Below are 22,875 nucleotides of genomic sequence, written 5' to 3'. Positions count from 1 at the left end.
TTGGACGTGTTTCGGCTGTCCTAACTGGGGTGGGTAGTTCATTCCACCATTGTGGGGCAAGGACTGAGAATAGGCGACTTCTCTTTGATGACCCTCCCGGAGCTTGGATAGGAGTAGGTCTGAAGCGGCCAGAAGAAGCAGAGCGTAGGGGTCTTGAGGGTGTGTAGTTAGAGACCATTGACTGGAGGTAGGCGGGAGCAGTTCCCTTTGCCGCACGGTATGCTAGGTCGAGGGCCTTGAAGCGGATTCGTGCAGCAATGGGGAGCCAGTGCAGGTCCCTAAGAAGTGGGGTGACATGGGCCGACTTCGGTAGGTTTGAGATCAGGCGGGCCGCTGCGTTCTGAATGAGTTGAAGAGGCTTAGTGGCAGTGGCCGGGAGGCCAGCGAGCAGTGCGTTGCAGTAGTCGAGGCGGGAGATGACTGTTGATTGGACGAGGAGTTGGGTTCTTTTGTCAGGAAGGGGCGGATCCTTCTGACGTTGCTCAGGAGGAATCGGCAGGTTCTGGTTGTCGCTGCGATGTGAGCAGAGAAGTTCAACTGGTCGTCGAGGACAACACCAAGGTTCTTGGCGGTCGGGGACGCAGTCACAGCTGCATTCTCGACTGTGATGGAAAGGTCGGTCAGGGGGGAGGATTTGGCCGGCAGGTGGAGCAATTCTGTTTTGCTTAACACTACACCTCCCTATAAAGGGTATGATTAAAGGGTGAACCCCTTTGTTGTGCCCTGATGAAGGCCAGCTGGTCGAAACACGTCGACTCTGTTGATGCAGCCGTGTCACAAGAAAGGCTTTTTAATTCATCATCCTTCCTGCGATTCCCACTTCTTAACCCTTTCACGACCACACTGCAGAAAGTTAACCCTTTCACTGCCACACTACAGACGGTTAACCGAAAGGGTTAACCTTCTGTAGTGTGGTTGTGAAAGGGTTAACCTTCTGTAGTGTGGTAGTGAAAGGGTTAACCTTCTGTGGTGTGGTAGTGAAAGGGTTAACCTTCTGTGGTGTGGTTGTGAAAGGGTTAACCCTTTGGTAGTGTGGTAGTGAAAGGGTTAAGATAAGATAGTCCTTTATTGATCCCCTTGGGGGAAATCTGGGCGTCATAGCAGCATGGGGGCGGGGGAGGGGGGGTACAGTACAGGTATGGGCAGGGTAATAGTAGAAAGACATAAATATAGGCGATAAAATTAGATCTGAATATGAAAATATGAGGGGGGGGAATAAACAGTGTAAACAATAGAATTAACTCTGAATGTGATAAATATGAGAACAGTGTAAACAAGGGTGCAGATGAGAGTCTGTAGGTCCTATCGGTTATATTATACGATACAATAAATATAGGCAATAATAATAAAGAACAACTTAACAAGGTACCTTAACTGGCATGATACAGGTGCAGCTCAAAAGGCCATGTGAGCGGATCGGAGCGTGAGCGGCGCGGGGCGCGGAGCGGGCGGTTTTGACGTGAGCGAGGAGTGGGTTTTAAAATGGGTCGGCGCGACGTCCGGAGCGAGAGTTCTCCTCCGCTCCAATCCACTCCAGGTCGCTCACAGTGGTTTAACACTGTTGATGTAATATACATGCAGTACAATGCCAAAGCAACAGATGGCGATGTACAAACATGAAGGCCATTTTCAACCAATGAGAAGGGTGAACCTGTGATATCCGGTTCAGGCTTTGTCACTGTAGAGACGCCCACACTCACTCCTGTTAGAAAACGTATCGACGCCATTGTTGTTGACGTTAGCTTACATGCTAATGTTAATGGCAGCGACCATAGCATTGTGGCTCGGCTAGCCTATCATCGCTTAATAGAGCTAGTGGATGGATAAACAACGTTATTTAACATTGCAGAATGGGTACAATTACAATGCGGCTCAATACAAACAATTGTTAAGGGGCCCAGGGGGTGTAGACTGTTGTAGTTTGAGCTGATTTACACCATGCTCCAAAAAAAAATAAAAAATCTGCCGAGCGATCTGGCGCGGGGCTCGATTCAAGGTGAGCGGGGAGCGAGCGGAGAGCGACTTGGGGGCGGGGTCAACATGATCGATTAGCGGAGCGGACCAAGCTTTAAAGAGCGAAGAGCGGATTTCTCGGCCGCGCCGATCCGCTCACGTGGCCTGAGCTCAATACATTTGAATATTGTGGAAAAGTCAGCAGTCTTCCCCATGAATGTGTAGCTCTCTGAACCAGACAGACAGTTTAAAGGCTCAGGACCGTGTAGCTCTCTGAACCAGACAGACAGTTTAAAGGCTCAGGACCGTGTAGCTCTCTGAACCACACAGACAGTTTAAAGGCTCAGGACCGTGTAGCTCTCTGAACCACACAGACAGTTTAAAGGCTCAGGACCGTGTAGCTCTGAACCACACAGACAGTTTAAAGGCTCAGGACCATGTAGCTCTCTGAACCACACAGACAGTTTAAAGGCTCAGGACCGTGTAGCTCTCTGAACCACACAGACAGTTTAAAGGCTCAGGACTGTGTAGCTCTCTGAACCACACAGACAGTTTAAAGGCTCAGGACCGTGTAGCTCTCTGAACCAGACAGACAGTTTAAAGGCTCAGGACCGTGTAGCTCTCTGAACCACACAGACAGTTTAAAGGCTCAGGACTGTGTAGCTCTCTGAACCACAGACAGTTTAAAGGCTCAGGACTGTGTAGCTCTCTGAACCACACAGACAGTTTAAAGGCTCAGGACTGTGTAGCTCTCTGAACCACACAGACAGTTTAAAGGCTCAGGACCGTGTAGCTCTCTGAACCACACAGACAGTTTAAAGGCTCAGGACCGTGTAGCTCTCTGAACCACACAGACAGTTTAAAGGCTCAGGACCGTGTAGCTCTCTGAACCAGACAGACAGTTTAAAGGCTCAGGACCGTGTAGCTCTCTGAACCAGACAGACAGTTTAAAGGCTCAGGACCGTGTAGCTCTGAACCACACAGACAGTTTAAAGGCTCAGGACCGTGTAGCTCTGAACCACACAGACAGTTTAAAGGCTCAGGACCGTGTAGCTCTGAACCACACAGACAGTTTAAAGGCTCAGGACCGTGTAGCTCTGAACCACACAGACAGTTTAAAGGCTCAGGACCGTGTAGCTCTCTGAACCAGACAGACAGTTTAAAGTCTCCCAATTGACGCTCCAATCGCCCGTGAAGCTCATCGGAGACGGTGGTGGAAAATTAACGTTAGCCGCCATGCTAGCTGCCGCTGGTGAGCTCGTGGGTAACGTTACTCCCTCACTTTCGTCCTGACTGTCTCGTTCAGTAGATGAACCGCTGCTGGAGTCCGAGTCTGACATCAACTAGTCTTCAACAAAATAAAATACTAATTCCAGCTTCTGACACCATGTTTCTGTATGCTGTATACAGTATTCAATAATAATGACACGGACGCGGTGTGTAGTTAAGTCATGTAATAATAATCTGGCGGTAACATCTTCCCGAGCACGGGTGTAAACCTCACAGGCCTAACTAGAGGATTGCCGATGGCATCGATCAACCTAGGTCTGGAACATAGCTCTCTGAACCAGACAGACAGTTTAAAGGCTCAGGACCGTGTAGCTCTCTGAACCAGACAGACAGTTTAAAGGCTCAGGACCGTGTAGCTCTCTGAACCACACAGACAGTTTAAAGGCTCAGGACCGTGTAGCTCTCTGAACCACACACAGTTTAAAGGCTCAGGACCGTGTAGCTCTCTGAACCACACAGACAGTTTAAAGGCTCAGGACCGTGTAGCTCTCTGAACCACACAGACAGTTTAAAGGCTCAGGACCGTGTAGCTCTCTGAACCAGACAGACAGTTTAAAGGCTCAGGACCGTGTAGCTCTGAACCACACAGACAGTTTAAAGGCTCAGGACCGTGTAGCTCTCTGAACCACACAGACAGTTTAAAGGCTCAGGACTGTGTAGCTCTCTGAACCAGACAGACAGTTTAAAGGCTCAGGACCGTGTAGCTCTGAACCACACAGACAGTTTAAAGGCTCATGACCGTGTAGCTCTCTGAACCACACAGACAGTTTAAAGGCTCAGGACCGTGTAGCTCTCTGAACCAGACAGACAGTTTAAAGGCTCAGGACCGTGTAGCTCTGAACCACACAGACAGTTTAAAGGCTCAGGACCGTGTAGCTCTCTGAACCAGACAGACAGTTTAAAGGCTCAGGACCGTGTAGCTCTGAACCACACAGACAGTTCAAAGGCTCAGGACCGGGTAGCTCTCTGAACCACACAGACAGTTTAAAGGCTCAGGACCCTGTAGCTCTGAACCACACAGACAGTTTAAAGGCTCAGGACCGTGTAGCTCTCTGAACCACACAGACAGTTTAAAGGCTCAGGACTGTGTAGCTCTCTGAACCAGACAGACAGTTTAAAGGCTCAGGACTGTGTAGCTCTCTGAACCACACAGACAGTTTAAAGGCTCAGGACCGTGTAGCTCTCTGAACCAGACAGACAGTTTAAAGGCTCAGGACCGTGTAGCTCTCTGAACCACACAGACAGTTTAAAGGCTCAGGACCGTGTAGCTCTCTGAACCAGACAGACAGTTTAAAGGCTCAGGACCGTGTAGCTCTCTGAACCAGACAGACAGTTTAAAGGCTCAGGACCGTGTAGCTCTCTGAACCACACAGACAGTTTAAAGGCTCAGGACCGTGTAGCTCTCTGAACCACACAGACAGTTTAAAGGCTCAGGACCGTGTAGCTCTCTGAACCAGACAGACAGTTTAAAGGCTCAGGACCGTGTAGCTCTCTGAACCACACAGACAGTTTAAAGGCTCAGGACCGTGTAGCTCTCTGAACCACACAGACAGTTTAAAGGCTCAGGACCGTGTAGCTCTGAACCACACAGACCGTTTAAAGGCTCAGGACCGTGTAGCTCTGAACCACACAGACAGTTTAAAGGCTCAGGACCGTGTAGCTCTCTGAACCACACAGACAGTTTAAAGGCTAAAGGCCCTCCCATAGTTGAGCGGACTGGACTCAGCGGAGGTCCACTGGACTCTTTGAGCTTTCATAGTCGAGTGGACCTCCACGGACCAATTTCCTACATGTCACGCGCCAGTTTACACAATTGTCCCCACGCTGTTCAACTTCTGTCATGTCGTCGTCATCCGATGTCAAAATAAAGAGTATGTTATCTCCATTTCCAATATTTCGATAATAAACCGGGCAGTTTTACCCACTTGAATAACAGGTATATAGGCAGCGAGATGCAATGTACCGTATAGGCTTGAGGTGGACAGCGCGTGGCGCTGAAATGACAAACACGCATTGCATGAAATAAAAGCACCAGTTTTATTTCAAAATATTGGACACGGAGATTACATTCTAAGAATGTTATCTCCGTTTCCAATATTTCGAAATAAAACTGGCAATTTTACACACTTCATTTAGAAAAGCCATTCAAACATCTCTCTTGGCACGGAGCGAGTGGTCAGAGTAAAATGCAGATCGGCGTCACATTAAATGCAGTTCGATGTCAACCAAAACGCCGAGCAGCGTTTTGTGTGACACCAAGTCAGCGGCGCGGATGTCCGCGCGTCAGAAAATAGGAGCTTCGCACTTGGACTCTGCTGTGGGTCTGCTGTCCGCTGAGATCAAAGCTCAAAGAGTCCGCGCGGACCTCCGCGGAGTCTGCTCTGTGTACAGTCTGCTCGACTATGGGAGGGCCTTCAGGACTGTGTAGCTCTCTGAACCACACAGACAGTTTAAAGGCTCAGGGCCGTGTAGCTCTCTGAACCAGACAGACAGTTTAAAGGCTCAGGACCGTGTAGCTCTCTGAACCACAGACAGTTTAAAGGCTCAGGACCGTGTAGCTCTGAACCAGACAGACAGTTTAAAGGCTCAGGACCGTGTACCTCTCTGAACCACACAGACAGTTTAAAGGCTCAGGACCGTGTAGCTCTCTGAACCAGACAGACAGTTTAAAGGCTCAGGACTGTGTAGCTCTCTGAACCAGACAGACAGTTTAAAGGCTCAGGACCGTGTAGCTCTGAACCACACAGACAGTTTAAAGGCTCAGGACCGTGTAGCTCTGAACCACAGACAGTTTAAAGGCTCAGGACTGTGTAGCTCTGAACCACACAGACAGTTTAAAGGCTCAGGACCATGTAGCTCTCTGAACCACACAGACAGTTTAAAGGCTCAGGACCGTGTAGCTCTCTGAACCACACAGAGAGTTTAAAGGCTCAGGACCGTGTAGCTCTCTGAACCACACAGACAGTTTAAAGGCTCAGGACCCTGTAGCTCTGAACCACACAGACAGTTTAAAGGCTCAGGACAGTGTAGCTCTCTGAACCACACAGACAGTTTAAAGGCTCAGGACTGTGTAGCTCTCTGAACCAGACAGACAGTTTAAAGGCTCAGGACTGTGTAGCTCTCTGAACCACACAGACAGTTTAAAGGCTCAGGACCGTGTAGCTCTCTGAACCAGACAGACAGTTTAAAGGCTCAGGACCGTGTAGCTCTCTGAACCACACAGACAGTTTAAAGGCTCAGGACCGTGTAGCTCTCTGAACCAGACAGACAGTTTAAAGGCTCAGGACCGTGTAGCTCTCTGAACCAGACAGACAGTTTAAAGGCTCAGGACCGTGTAGCTCTCTGAACCACACAGACAGTTTAAAGGCTCAGGACCGTGTAGCTCTCTGAACCACACAGACAGTTTAAAGGCTCAGGACCGTGTAGCTCTCTGAACCAGACAGACAGTTTAAAGGCTCAGGACCGTGTAGCTCTCTGAACCACACAGACAGTTTAAAGGCTCAGGACCGTGTAGCTCTCTGAACCACACAGACAGTTTAAAGGCTCAGGACCGTGTAGCTCTGAACCACACAGACCGTTTAAAGGCTCAGGACCGTGTAGCTCTCTGAACCACACAGACAGTTTAAAGGCTAAAGGCCCTCCCATAGTTGAGCGGACTGGACTCAGCGGAGGTCCACTGGACTCTTTGAGCTTTCATAGTCGAGTGGACCTCCACGGACCAATTTCCTACATGTCACGCGCCAGTTTACACAATTGTCCCCACGCTGTTCAACTTCTGTCATGTCGTCGTCATCCGATGTCAAAATAAAGAGTATGTTATCTCCATTTCCAATATTTCGATAATAAACCGGGCAGTTTTACCCACTTGAATAACAGGTATATAGGCAGCGAGATGCAATGTACCGTATAGGCTTGAGGTGGACAGCGCGTGGTGCTGAAATGACAAACACGCATTGCATGAAATAAAAGCACCAGTTTTATTTCAAAATATTGGAAACGGAGATAACATTCTTAACATTCTAAGAATGTTATCTCCGTTTCCAATATTTTGAAATAAAACTGGCAATTTTACACACTTCATTTAGAAAAGCCATTCAAACATCTCTCTTGGCACGGAGCGAGTGGTCAGAGTAAAATGCAGATCGGCGTCACATTAAATGCAGTTCGATGTCAACCAAAACGCCGAGCAGCGTTTTGTGTGACACCAAGTCAGCGGCGCGGATGTCCGCGCGTCAGAAAATAGGAGCTTCGCACTTGGACTCTGCTGTGGGTCTGCTGTCCGCTGAGATCAAAGCTCAAAGAGTCCGCGCGGACCTCCGCGGAGTCTGCTCTGTGTACAGTCTGCTCGACTATGGGAGGGCCTTCAGGACTGTGTAGCTCTCTGAACCACACAGACAGTTTAAAGGCTCAGGGCCGTGTAGCTCTCTGAACCAGACAGACAGTTTAAAGGCTCAGGACCGTGTAGCTCTGAACCACAGACAGTTTAAAGGCTCAGGACCGTGTAGCTCTCTGAACCACACAGACAGTTTAAAGGCTCAGGACTGTGTAGCTCTGAACCACACAGACAGTTTAAAGGCTCAGGACCATGTAGCTCTCTGAACCACACAGACAGTTTAAAGGCTCAGGACCGTGTAGCTCTCTGAACCACACAGAGAGTTTAAAGGCTCAGGACCGTGTAGCTCTCTGAACCACACAGACAGTTTAAAGGCTCAGGACCGTGTAGCTCTCTGAACCACACAGACAGTTTAAAGGCTCAGGACCAGGTAGCTCTCTGAACCACACAGACAGTTTAAAGGCTCAGGACCGTGTAGCTCTGAACCACACAGACAGTTTAAAGGCTCAGGACCGTGTAGCTCTCTGAACCACACAGACAGTTTAAAGGCTCAGGACTGTGTAGCTCTCTGAACCACACAGACAGTTTAAAGGCTCAGGACTGTGTAGCTCTCTGAACCACACAGACAGTTTAAAGGCTCAGGACCGTGTAGCTCTCTGAACCAGACAGACAGTTTAAAGGCTCAGGACCGTGTAGCTCTCTGAACCAGACAGACAGTTTAAAGGCTCAGGACCGTGTAGCTCTGAACCACACAGACAGTTTAAAGGCTCAGGACTGTGTAGCTCTCTGAACCACACAGACAGTTTAAAGGCTCAGGACCGTGTAGCTCTCTGAACCACACAGACAGTTTAAAGGCTCAGGACCGTGTAGCTCTCTGAACCACACAGACAGTTTAAAGGCTCAGGACCGTGTAGCTCTCTGAACCACACAGACAGTTTAAAGGCTCAGGACCGGGTAGCTCTCTGAACCACACAGACAGTTTAAAGGCTCAGGACTGTGTAGCTCTCTGAACCACACAGACAGTTTAAAGGCTCAGGACCGTGTAGCTCTCTGAACCACACAGACAGTTTAAAGGCTCAGGACCGTGTAGCTCTGAACCACACAGACAGTTTAAAGGCTCAGGACCGTGTAGCTCTCTGAACCACACAGACAGTTTAAAGGCTCAGGAAACCTCTGCAGGTGTTGTTTTCACTTAATGATCTGATTAGCGTGTGACACTGTGAGTCTACAATATTGAACATTTTCACAATATTAAAATTGTATGAGATACAGAATTTTGGGTTTTCATTAGCTGTAAGCAATTGTTATCAAAATTATAACAAATAAAGGCTTGAAATATTTCACTTTGTGTGTAATGAATGAATCTATAATGTATGAGTGTTTCACCTTTTGAATTCAATTACTGAAATAAATGGACTTTTCCACGATATTCAATTGTATTGAGCTGCACCTGTATATGTCATACGTTGTAAATGGCAAGTTAGACCGCGCTCTCAAGATTCTACACTGGGTGCTGAAATCCCATTAAGTATTATATAAAAAAAGAAGCAGTGAAGCTAGACCAGCACTCTCAGGTTCAAGTATTTAATGGCAGCCTGAAACAAACATGTTTCGGAATTACATATTCCTTCTTCAGTGTTATAGCTTGTACGTTGTAAATGGTAAATGGTAGGGCGGCTAAGTGGCGCAGTGGGCAAGGCGCTCGCCACTAGTGCAGGAGATGCTGGGTTCGAGCCCAGCTCTCGGCATTGCTACCAGCTTGGCTGGTCGTTCATACTAACACAATTGGCAGTATTAAGGCGCTCCCATAGTCGAGCAGACTGTACACAGAGCAGACTCCGCGGAGGTCCGCGCGGCTCTTTGAGCTTTGATCTCAGCGGACAGCAGACCCACAGGTGCGAAGCTACTATTTTCTGACGCGCGGACATCCGCGCCGCTGACTTGGTGTCACACAAAACGCTGCTCGGCGTTTTGGTTGACATCGAACTGCATTTAATGTGACGCCGATCTGCATTTTACTCTGACCACTCGCTCCGTGCCAAGAGAGATGTTTGAATGGCTTTTCTAAATGAAGTGTGTAAAATTGCCAGTTTTATTTCGAAATATTGGAAACGGAGATAACATAGAATGTTATCTCCGTTTCCAATATTTTTAAATAAAACTGGTGCTTTTATTTCATGCAATGCTGTTTCATTTCAGCACCACGCGCTGTCCACCTCAAGCCTATACGGTACATTGCATCTCGCTGCCTATATACCTGTTATTCAAGTGCGTAAAAAATTTTTTGTGGGAAATGCTCTGTGTACAGTCTGCTCGACTATGGGCGCACCTTTAGAGGGTGGGAAAGCTTGAGGGGTCGGTCCTGGTCGTTGTAAACAGCGACTCCTACAGTTCGGTCGGGGTGCTTGCTCAGCGCGCAAAGGATCTAAGGGGGGTAGTGTGATCCTTCCACGCGTTACACCCTCTCAGTGAGAGTCCGCGCTGCCAGGTGAAAAGAAGCGGTTGATTGGCTACACATGTGTCGGAGGAAGCATGTGATAGCCTCCGCTCTCCCAGACCGACCGTAGGGGGTACAGTGTGCAGCGACCAGGAAGGGGATTGGGTATTGGCATAACGACTAACATTGGGATGGGAGAAAATCTGAGGAAAAAGGAGAAAGAAAAAGTTAATGGTAAGTGGTGCATCTATAGAGCAGCTTTTATCCAAAGCGCTTTACAACTCACACCTCACATTCCCCCATTCACCCACATTTATGACGGAGGCGACCGTGCGAGGTGCCGACCTGCTCCTCATGGAGCACGTAGGGGTTAAGTGTCTTGCTCAAGGACACTTCGACACGCTGCCCAGGAGAGGAGCCGGAATCTAACCGGGAACCCCACCAGATGACCTCTCTACCTCCTGAGCCACTGTCGCCTCTAATGTCATACAGCAGGGTGTCGTCCGTGCAGGTTCTGGTGGTTAAGAGTCAGACACACCTGAATGAATGAATGAATGAATGAAGTTTATTTTTCGGTCTTGTTTACAGACAAATCAAACACACCCGTGTGGACTTGCAATTTTTTTTTATAATAATCACAAATGTACATATTCAAGGCAAGCTCACACACAAAATCCCAAATCAACGACAAAAAGGATTGGGCATGCTTATTTTTGCCTATCCGTTACAAATTCTTAAAAACGAAATATATTTTAATATAAGAAAGAAAAACGTATAATTTTTTTAAGAAAAAAATATTCCTCTTATCTGTTCCTTTTATCAGTGGCTGATGAGCGGCTGAAGCCCTTAGGTTACCCACCTCTTTATCTACCACTGTAGCATCTGTGTGTTTGTCCGTTTGTCTTTATCTACCACTGTATCATTTGTGTGTGTTTGTGTGTGTGTCTTTATCTACCACTGTATCATCTGTGTGTGTTTGTGTGTGTGTCTTTATCTACCACTGTATCATCTGTGTGTGTTTGTCCGTGTGTCTTTATCTACCACTGTATCATCTGTGTGTGTTTGTGTGTATGTCTTTATCTACCACTGTATCATCTGTGTGTGTTTGTGTGTGTGTCTTTATCTACCACTGTATCATCTGTGTGTGTTTGTCCGTGTGTCTTTATCTACCACTGTATCATCTTTGTGTGTTTGTCTTTATCTACCACTGTATCATCTGTGTGTGTTTGTGTGTGTCTTTATCTACCACTGTATCATCTGTGTGTGTTTGTGTGTGTGTCTTTATCTACCACTGTGTGTTTGTGTGTGTGTCTTTATCTACCACTGTATCATATGTGTGTGTTTGTGTCTTTATCTACCACTGTAGCATCTGTGTGTGTTTGTGTGTGTGTCTTTATCTACTGTACCACTGTAGCATCTGTGTGTTTGTCCGTTTGTCTTTATCTACCACTGTAGCATCTGTGTGTGTTTGTGTGTGTGTCTTTATCTACCACTGTATCATATGTGTGTGTTTGTGTCTTTATCTACCACTGTAGCATCTGTGTGTGTTTGTGTGTGTGTCTTTATCTACTGTACCACTGTAGCATCTGTGTGTTTGTCCGTTTGTCTTTATCTACCACTGTAGCATCTGTGTGTGTTTGTCCGTGTGTCTTTAAATGGCTGCTTTTTTATTTAGCACTTTTATCCAAAGCGCTTTACAATTTGTTACTCACATTTTACCCATTCACTCACACACCGACGGTGGAAGCAACTATGCAAGTTGCCAACCTGCTCATCGGCAGCAATTAGAGGTTAAGTGTCTTGCTCAAGGACACATCGACAAGCTGCCCGGGAGGAGCGGGAATCGAACCGGGAGCCTCCGGATTGCCAGACGACTGCTCTACCTCTCGAGCCACTGTCGCCCCTATCTACCACTGTATAATCTGTATCATCTGTGTGTGTGTGTGTGTGTGTGTGTGTGTGTGTGTGTGTGTGTGTGTGTGTGTGTGTGTGTGTGTGTGTGTGTGTGTGTGTGTGTGTGTGTGTGTGTGTGTGTGTGTGTGTGTGTGTGTGTGTGTGTGTGTGTGTGTGTGTGTGTGTGTGTGTGTGTGTGTGTGTGTGTGTGTCCTGTCAGACGCGGCGGCCCAGAGTGACAGGGGGGAGGTGCAGGGCGGGAGGGACAGTGAGGGTCTGTTCGCGCTCCACCAGCGGCGCGGCGCCATCAAGCAGGCCAAGATCCACCTGGTCAAGTGTCACCAATTCAGCGCCACCTTCTTCCCCCAGCCGACCTTCTGCTCCGTCTGCAAGGAGTTCGTCTGGTACGCCCCCCCCCCCCCCCCCCCCGATAAACATCCTCGTCTTCCAACACCCACATTGTAACTCATATTAGTCATTTCGGTGATTTGCACAAATGTGTTGATGGGGCCCTTTGTGTCTTTCTCCACCATAGGGGTCTAAACAAGCAAGGCTACCAGTGCAGAGGTAAGACCTTTCCCATTGTGATTTGGGTCTCATTCTCCAAGGACTTATGACAAAAGTCCTCTCTTAGGGCCATTTGAGACCTTTTCGGGCCGATTTTGGGATTCACCAACCGTCCCAATAAAACATATATAATTAATATTATAATATATTGTCTATATTCATGTCTTGCCCGAAAAGGTCTCAAATGGCCCTAAGAGAAAGCCCTTTTTGTCGTATGTCCGTTGGAGAATGAGACCCAATAGAGTCAACAAATGCTTGCTTTATGCAGCCATTTAACACAAAAGGATTACCCTCCTCATGCATTGCAAATTTGCATCAAATTCAAAACAGAGTGATGCACAAAATAACTTAAAAGAAAATAATAATTTAAAACAATGAATAAAGTGTGCATGAAATAATAGGGGAAAGAAAATGTTAAGAACTTGTTACATTCACTCACACAAGGGCTGAGGACTCACACCCCCCGCCCCCCCCTCTCTCTCTCTCACACACAGTGCGTTAAAAGAAATTGTGGCGTTAAAAGAATTGTGTGTTAATGCGTTAATAACTTAATATATATATTTATTCTCACCGCATATATATATCTATCCACACCTGTCTGTATTTACCTGCACATAGTCCTTTTACATATCTGTAGATACTATATCTATATCTGTACATATCCTACTCTTACTAGTTACACTGCTGGCCAGTATGACTTACTACCATAGTGTATTTATACCTGTATCACTGTACATATTAATACTACAACTCTGTACAAACATCTGATTAGCACTATTACTCAGTAGTACTAATTGATATATTTTATATATTTTAACATTGTATATTGCTGTTGCACTTTACTGTTACGTTTGCATTCTGGTTGGATGCCAAACCTCTTTTCGTTGTACTGTACTTGTGCTGTATAATGACAATACATTTTTAATCGAATCTAATGTAATATAATCTAACCCCTGTTTTAAACTCTTTCACCCTGTCATCTCTCGCTCCGTCAGAATGCAACGCAGCTATCCACAAGAAATGTATTGACAAGGTCATTGCCACATGCAGCGGCTCAGCGATCAATAGCAGAGAGACAATGGTAAGACTATTGGTGGGTCAAAGTTCAAAGGTCAATTGTACCGCAGTGATGACAATGATGATAGACACACTCGTTTTTCATGTAGGACACACGATCATTCTTTCATGTAGGATATTCTACAATAGGCTGATTCTTCAGAAGAACAAGTGTTGAGGTGATATATGTAAGGAGGTCCGTAGACTTTCGGTTACTATTCATTCATTCAAACCTTTATTTATTCTTGAAAAGGACAATTGAGGTCACCCTCATTTTCAATGTCGTCGATAGTTACAGACATTTCAATGCATACATTCTTTTACAATATAATAATAATAAATATGAATAACTCTATCTATATAGCACCTTTCACACATGGACCGCAGCCCAAAGTGCCCCACAGCAAATAGCATAAAATGAACATAGGCATAAAATCAGCATACAGTTGATCTAATAAAAACAATGTATAAAATGTACAAAAGACATAAGACTATAAGACAATAAAAGTAGTGCAACGTAGAACGTGCAGACATAAGAATAGGCATAAAATAAGTACAGTGTTGCTGGAAGGCATGTGAACCCCCCCGGAACAGCCAGTCCCACAAACACCCGACACATCAATCCCCACCACATCCCCATCCAAGACACCCCCCCCCCCCCCCCCCCCCCCCCCGATAGAGCATGTCATGACCGAAGGAAAACACAAACAGCCCACGTGCCACTCACACCGCCATGCACAGTGACAGGAATGCCACCCCTGCGATGATATCAAGTATACCGCTCTCAAAGAGCACCTACGGGAGGCTGCAATTAGAAACTGGCCCCGGTAAATGTCCAACCCCCACCCACCCACCCAACCCCCTCTAATGTACAGTTTCTTCCCCTTCGAATGTATATATTTTTCTTGTAAGATCTCTTTCTCTTAAACAGTACTGTATATTGTGTCTTGTATGTCACAAATGTCTTGATGAATTGAAAATGGGGGACCCTGATGTAAACAAGACGAATGTCTTTTTCTGGTCTGCATCCTCTTAACAATTGTTTGTATTGAGCCCTACTGTATTGTACCCATTCTGCAATCTGTTAATAAAGTTTTCAATCAATCAATCAAACCGTATAGACCTGGGCCCTCATTCATCAATGTGATTTACGCACAGATATGTGCTTAAGCTGTGCGTACGACCATTTCTAAGCAGAGTGTGGGATTCATCAATTTCAACTTGAACTTGACTTCGTGCTTATATTTACGCACAGCTCGGACCATGCGTACCTGGCGCCCGTTGGTAGAATATATTATTACAACAAGGAAATGAGCTTCTGTGCATTAGTTTCAACACTGGCATGTTCTGTATGAACCGTAATTCATTATAGTTCATTGTAAAATAGCAACAGTAGTGTAATTATGGTCAAAACCCTATAAATATCATTTGGAATAATAGATCTTTCTCTCAGAATGAATGCAGCATGGTTTATATAGCGTTATCGGAATATACGGGGTGTACTGACTGACTGCGCTCCGCGTAGCTCAACTCGTTATTATTTTGCGCACAGACCGCAGAAACACGGGAACGTTTTGATTATATTTAAAAGGCTTTACGTTAAACGAAACAAGTGGAATTTCGAAGCTGTAAGCAGAATACAAGTCATATGAACACCCACGATATAGTGTTCTTCCCCCTTTTTACTGTATGAGAAAGAATAAAGAACGCATTGCAATGACACCAGGGTGTATGTGTATTACAAAACCCTTGCAATAATGTGTCTTAAATGAATGAAAAGCATACATGGCAGTCAGATTCATTGTTCTTGTATATGCTCTCGTATTATTGTTCATATAGGCTACCCAATACTGACATCAAAATAGATTGTATGCCTCTAGAAATCATATGCAGCAGGTAGAAAATTGACGGAAAATCGGTCGCGATTTGGAATAAAATTGAGGAGAACTTTAATCCCTGGGTATTAATCAAACAAAACGGAAAAAGGCAGTCATATTCCAGCACGGTCTTTATTAGTGTTTGCGCTGCCCAGGCAGCAATGGTTAATAGATATCATATCCGACATCACCGTACGTGTACACGTCTGTCAGCCTGTCTCATAACACGCTTCCCTCGGTTTAGTCCATTCTTCCACATTTCATGGGGGTGTCCATTACCGTATATGGTTAATCGGGGCGGTTCTGGTATGCAAATACTTAAAACAGTGCACAAGCTCAAACGTAGAAGCAAGGTGATATTTATCATGACAGGTGTGCGTAGAACCTGTGTACGCACGTGTGATAAATCCCGTTTTTTTTGTGCATGCACAGATTCTAAATTCTGTGCTTAAGTATGGAAATAGAACATTTTCTACGTCACGTTGATGAATGAGGGCCCTGGAGACAAATTCCACACAAATTTTTTACTTTTCTTCCGAATTTCCCTCGCGGATAAATAAAGTATTTCTATTCTATTCTATTCTATTCTATTCAAGGTAGAGGATTTATGTGGTTCCATTTCTTCAATTGGTCTGACATTTTGACGGGAGCAGAGTTTTCCCCCTTCCTTTTTTCCGTTTTTCTCCCCTCCCAATGTTAGTCGTTATGCCAATTCCCAATCCCCTTCCTGGTCGTTGCGCACTCTACCCCCTACCGTTGGTCTGGGAGGGCGGAGACTATCACATGCTTCCTCCGACACATGTGTAGCCAGCCCACCGCTTCTTTTCACCTGGCAGCACGGACTCTCACTGAGGGAGTGTAACGTGTGGAAGGGTCACACTACCTCCCCCAGATCCTTCCCTCGCTGTGCAGGCGCCCCAACCGAACTGTAGGAGTCGCTGTTTACAACGACCAGGACCCACCCCACCGGCTTTCCCACCCGCTGACACTGCCAATTGTGTTAGTATGGACGGCCGACCAAGCCGGAGGTACCGCAGCTGGATTAGATCCCACTGTCTCTGCGGTGGTAGACAGACGCTTAGTCCGCTGCGCTACCCGGCCGCCCCACGGGAGCAGAGTGGAGCGTAATTAAAATGAAAACTGCATTTCTACATTTGAGAAAAACGTACCAAATGCGATTGAAGAAAATGTACTTGTTTCCATGGTAACTGCTACAGTACCCATAATGCCTCTGCATTTGAAGACTAGTAGCAATAGAAGGCTGCAGAGCGGAGTGGACATTAGGAAACCAAAATAGTAAAAACAACAGATATAATAATAATAATAATAATAATAATAATAATAATAATAATAATAATAATAATAATAATAATAATAATAATAATAATAATAATAATAATAATAATAATAATAATAATAATAATAATAATAATAATAATAATAATAATAATAATAATAATAATAATAATAATAATAATAATAATAATAATAATAATAATAATAATAATAATAATAATAATAATAATAATAATAATAATAATAATAATAATACACTATTGGAATGATTTACTCATGATTAACACTATGATCGCTGTGGACGAGTTAACACGTAATTCCTAGCCATGCTCATTCTGCCGAAGACGCCGTAACTCGTCTTTGATGTCAATATTTCAAAAATCTGTCATCAAAATCATATTTCCTTTCCGGAGCCCTGAGACACACTGCAAAGATCCACTCAACTCTCTAGCGGTTCAAGAGCACTATCTGGTGGCCGATCGGCAGATCGCCAGCCGGAAATTAACCTTTGAACCGGTAGTGCTCATCCATATGTGGTCCGGGCACTCGCTATCGTTAGAGAGACTCCGTATTGACACAGTGATCGATCGGTGCAAATAACTCGAAAAAACTACATGATTTGGACGTATATACTATTATACAACCTGGAAATGGATTGGGCATTTCTCCATCCCATAATGGAAAAAATTCTGTTCCACGCTCATCTGCCAGCGGCGCGAGGAAGCCATGGTAAGATTCAGCGTTATATTCTAACGTCTTCTATACTAACTGATCTGATGAACATATGACCCACACTAGATGAATCATCTAACGCTGCCCACGGAATTATAAACGATCCCCCGCCCATCCGGTCATCATCAGATGATGCGTAGAAACTTCTAGAACCACGTCCAGTTGAAATTTTGTATCTCGCACAGATTCCTACCAAACTGTATTTGATCATCACTATAATGCATTTAGGGCTATAAATCACATTCTGAAGAAAGTTGCAGAAAACCATAAAAACATACTTATACTTTAGACCATATTTTAGTATGAATATGTGAATGAAAAAGTTTAACGTTGCTACACCCTGAACAATACATATAGGACATTGAATGGGCCATAATAATGGCAATTTAGCAATAGAATTTAAAAAGTTATAGCCCTGCAAAGAAAGGGAACTTCTCCATAGACAAATAGAGCTGGCGAGGGATGGTAAATTATGAATTTAACCCATAGCGATTAAAGTGTTAACCGACTTGTTTGTTTTTAAATACCATCGTTTTCAAGTTTTTAACGTTTTATTGACGTCTAAAAACAAAGATGGCGGCGAATGCCGTGACAAGCATGATTTTTTTCCGTAGCCGCAGTTTGCGAAGACGCTCTCTGATTGGCTAGCCCGCGTACAGTGAAGACCCTCTCTGATTGGTTTAGCTCCGAAGGGCTCTGGGATAGAAATGTCCGCCTTGTACATATTCTCTGCTTCGAAGTGGTTATGCTTTGGCCCTCTTTCGAAGCGGGTTATGCTTAGAGTTTGGAATCAGGGGGCGGTCAGGTGGCGTAACGGAGATTGCGTTCGTCACCAACCCCGGAGCGGCTAGATTCGCCTGTTCGAATCCAGCTCACAGCTCCGGGGTTGTCACCAGCTTGGCTGGCCGTTCACACTAATACAATTGGCAGTATTAGAGGGTGGGAGAAGCTGGCGGGGTGGGTCCGGGTCGTTGTAAACAGCGACTCCTACAGTTCGGTCGGGGCGCCTGCTAAGCGCGGATAGGACCTGAGTGGGATAGTGTGATCCTTTCACACGCTACGCCCTCTCAGTGAGAATCCGCGCTGCCAGGTGAAAAGAAGCGATTGATTGGCTGGACGTGTGTCGGAGGAAGCACGTGGTAGCCTCCACTCTCCCAGACCGACTGTGGGGGGTAAGTGCGCAGCGACCAGGAAGGGGATTGGGAATTGGCATAACGACTAACATTGGGATGGGAGAAAATCGGAGGAAAAAGGAGGGGGAAAAAGATCAATACAAAAAAAGAGTTTGGAATCAGGGCTGGTGGTTCATCGCCCTGCTCTAAAGATAAACTCTAAGCATAACCCACTTCGAAAGAGGGCCAAAGCATAACCAATTCGAAGCAGAGAATATATATGTACAAGGCGGAAGAGCCCTTCGGAGCTAAACCAATCAGAGAGGGTCTTTGCTGTATGCGGGCTAGCCAATCAGAGAGCGTCTTCGCAAACTACGGCTACAAAAAAAAATCACGCCCGTGACAACCAACGAGAATGTGAAGGGATACCAACATCAGAGCAGTTGTGCGCTTGTGATCAGTCGAAGATTGGCGAGACTTCTCTTTGCTCATGGCAGTGGCTCAGGAGGTAGAGCGGTCGTCTGGTAATCAGAAGGTTCCCGGTTCGATTCCCGAACCTCCCGGGCAGTGTGTCGAAGTGTCGTTGAGCAAATGCTCCCGATGAGCAGGTCGGCACCTTGCATGGTCGTGTGTACAAAAATTGTAAAAGCCTTTTACCATTTTCCATTCATGGGTACTATAGTAGTTACCATGGAAACGTAAAGATCACAATATAAGAGTATGAACCCACAGTGCGGTTTGGCTGCAATACTAGAATGGGGCTAAATACCTTTGTTATTCCCCCCCCCCCCCTATGTAAAGCGACCTTGGGTCTTCTAAAAGGCGCTATATAAAAATAAGTTGTTATTATTATTATTATTATTATTGTTAGCCGGCGTTCTATTAAAGTCTCCCTTCCTCTCTCCATCATCCCCCTCTTTCATTCTCTCCTCAGCCACTTGTCTGATGTCGTCATAAGTATGGAAACTATTGAAAAATAAATAGAAAAGAAAATATGATGCTGTGGAATTGAGGTTACGCCTCTGTCGTGGTTCCAGGAAGTGTTGTTACTCGCTCCTGCCTACTGTAGGTGTCTTTTTAAAAGCAACTTCCTGTCTGTCAGCAGGTCCATAACATACAGAACATAAAACAATGAGTAATTATTTAAAAATAAGTAAAGAATAATAAATAAATAAAAAGTCTTGGATACAAGCTTTTGTCTAATTCTTTTTTTTTGATCCACTTTTTCTCCCATTTTCTATATTTTTCTCCCATCCAATTCCACCCTCCCCTGTCACGAACGCTGTTTCTTGCCTCCCACAAGCCGGCTGCAATGTGGACTACAATGTGAAGTCATACATAGCACAAGTCCCCTCCAGTACTTGAGGTAACAGCAGTCGCATCTTTTCACCTGCGCAGCTCGATCTCTCAGTGGCGAGGAGTAACGCGTGGGAGGCTCACGCTGCCCCCGACACTTCCTGATTCTACTGCGCAGGCTCACCAACCGACCTGTAGGAGTCGCTGTCCACAACGCCCAATCCCCACCCATCAGTTTCCCACCCTCTAATACTGCCAATTGTATTAGTACGGACGACCAGCCAAACTGAAAACAATGTGGAGAGCTGGATTCGAACACGCGAACCCAGCGTCTCCACATTGGTGGTGAGTGCCTTGCCCACTACACCACCTAGCTTTTGTCTAATTATATGATTTTTTTGTTTTGGTATGAATTGGAAACATGTCTTTTTTCCCCAATTCATAAACCTTATACACGTTATAATGTATGACATTCTGGGTGTATTGGCCAAATCCATCAAGATTCAAGAGTTTTATTTGTCACATACATAATTACATACACAAGACATGTAGAGAAATGTAGGTGGCCATGCCCGCCTAGATTGTGCAAAAATACAAATAATACAAATAAAAATAGACATGATAAAAAAGGTCATAAGAATAAAATACAATGCTAAACGTGAGAAGTAAAAGGTAATACGTAATAATATACAATAATGTACAAATATACAGTGGGTTCGGAATATTGCAAAAATTTATACAGTCGTTTTTAAAGTGACCTTTTTGTAGTGTGTATTATGTATGTAGGGTGTGTGAGAGAGTGTAAGTGAGGATGTGTAGTGTGTGTGTGTGTGTGTGTGTGTGTGTGTGTGTGTGTGTGTGTGTGTGTGTGTGTGTGTGTGTGTGTGTGTGTGTGTGTGTGCGCGCGCGTGTGTGTGTGTGCATGTGTGTGTGTGTGTGTTCATGTGTGCTTGTATGTGGAGAGATCAGTATTGAGTGTTCTGATGGCCTGGGGGAAGAAGCTGAGTCTGTGTGGAATTAAATGTGTGGAAACACATTCTTAAGTGATATCACGAAAAGGATCTAAAAATGAATGGTAAAAAATAAAAGGAATGCTAAATATAAGCAATTACAACACTTCCTGGAACCAGAGTGTGTGTGTGTGGGGGGGGGGGGGGGGGGGGGCTCTGCGTTCCACTCTGAGCACCAGACGGGGACTATTAGATCACATGGGCGTAGTATGACATAGAACCCACGCACTTAGCTCCGGTACACTTTTGGAAGATAGAATCTGCAATGCCAGCCGCTGAACAGTGGACTCTAGGCGTGCTTTGTGTACAGTTTTTTTGTTTTGGTCTTATGTGTGTATTAGGGCTGTCTCAGAACATCCCACTCCACTGACACATGCCTTCTCTATTTGAACAACCACATCAAACAAGAGGTGGACGCGGGCAAATACAAAAGGCCTTCGACACTGTCAATCACTACATTCTGATTGACAAGCTAAAAGCAATTGGTTTTGATAGTCTATCAGTGAGCTGGATGCAATCCTACCTTGAGGGGAGAGAACAGATGGTGGAGGTAAACGGTACTCTACCCCCCCCCCCCCCCCCTCACAGTGAGCTGTGGTGTTCCACAAGGAAGCATACTAGGACCGCTACTGTTCCTAATTTATGCAAATGACATGTCGTCAGCTTGTGACTGCAACTTGTTCTTGTTCGCGGACGACTCAGCCCTGCTGGTCTCTAACAAGAACAAGTTACAGGTTGAAAAAACCCTCAGCTCAGAACTCGGCAGAATCTGCACCTGACTCGCTGATAACAAACTATCATTACACCTGGGTAAAACAGAGTCCATTCTCTTCGGATCAAATAACAAACTCAGCAAGACCGACGGCTTCTCAGTTACAGTGGGTGACAATATTGTCACAAGGAAAGATGAAATTACATACCTAGGTATCAGTGGAGGTTTCTCTATGACAACACGTGAAATACAAATTCACTCATAATTCATAATTATTATTAATTTACATATACATATATATATATATATATATATATATATATATTTTTTTTTTTTATATATAAATGTATTCCTATGTAAAAAAAAATTCCAGTGAATTTTTTTCTGATGTCAGGTAAGGAATCTATGTTATCAGTGTTAGGATAATCAGACTAATTTTGATGAAGATATAGGCTGTTTTGTGAAATGGGCTCTTTCGGTTTCACTGTAAAAGTCCAAGAGGAAATGAACACGGCGATTATCCGTGCGCGGCCCGAATGTGCTTGCGTGCACGTATAATATTGATCATCTAGCGTTTATTTGAAAACAATTCATAAATAGGCCGACGAATATCAACGTTCTGGAATATTCCAGTAAAAGACGATTATCATAGAATGGTCCAGAATGAACTGTTTTTTATCTCAAAACGGGTGCTTTTCTAAATGCTCTGAAATGGAAATGAAGCGATAAAAAACCAATCTGCCTTGACAGCACTGACTGGAAAAGTAGTCTTTGATAAGCGACGGGCAGATTAGACACATAGCCATAATTTAAAACATAGATTAGGCGATATTAACGTTAACATTGAAGTGGACCGTGGCATCAAGGGGGTAAAAAGGAAAACCCGGCGTGGCACTCAAAGTGTTAAGATCGGCGATGATTTCGGTACTTAAGAAACTGTGTAAACCACCCTCGGACACAACTTCATATCGTCCTGTGTCCCTCATGTCTACAAGATACACTACGCGACCAAGGTACCCATGTACATGTCAAAATACTTCCCAAAGGTCAGTGAATACCACGATCACAACACCAGAGGGAGCTCCACAAATCATGTAAAACCCAGATTCGGCTCAAACAAGGGACTAAACACGTTTCGCAATTATGCCACATCAATGTGGAACGCCCTGCCTAAAGCTGTAAAGGAATGTGAATCACTACCCACCTTCAAAAACACTCTCAAAAAACACCTACGTGAGACTGCAATTCGAAACTGGCCCCTACAAATGTCCTAACCTAGTTGTACAGTAAATGACCAAGTAAGGCTTTGTC

At 45.0% G+C, this 22,875-nt stretch overlaps 1 protein-coding gene across 1 annotated transcript in view; it reads left to right on the top strand.

Annotated features, from left to right (window-relative positions):
* prkcq (protein kinase C, theta) overlaps positions 1-22,875 on the top strand; it is a gene marked incomplete at its 3' end in the record, with an annotated part of 111,556 nt that overhangs the window by 39,623 nt on the left and 49,058 nt on the right. Inside the window, exons 4-6 of the mRNA XM_084330193.1 lie at positions 12,127-12,310; positions 12,442-12,473; positions 13,469-13,554. Coding sequence (XP_084186319.1) covers positions 12,127-12,310; positions 12,442-12,473; positions 13,469-13,554 — 302 coding nt within the window. The remainder of the gene's footprint in view (positions 1-12,126; positions 12,311-12,441; positions 12,474-13,468; positions 13,555-22,875) is intronic.

This window comes from Notolepis coatsorum (assembly GCF_963971535.1).
Source record: "Notolepis coatsorum genome assembly, chromosome: 15".
Classification (NCBI taxonomy): domain Eukaryota; kingdom Metazoa; phylum Chordata; class Actinopteri; order Aulopiformes; family Paralepididae; genus Notolepis; species Notolepis coatsorum.
Note: the sequence above shows the minus strand (reverse complement) of the source record. Positions and strands in the feature narration are given on the sequence as shown.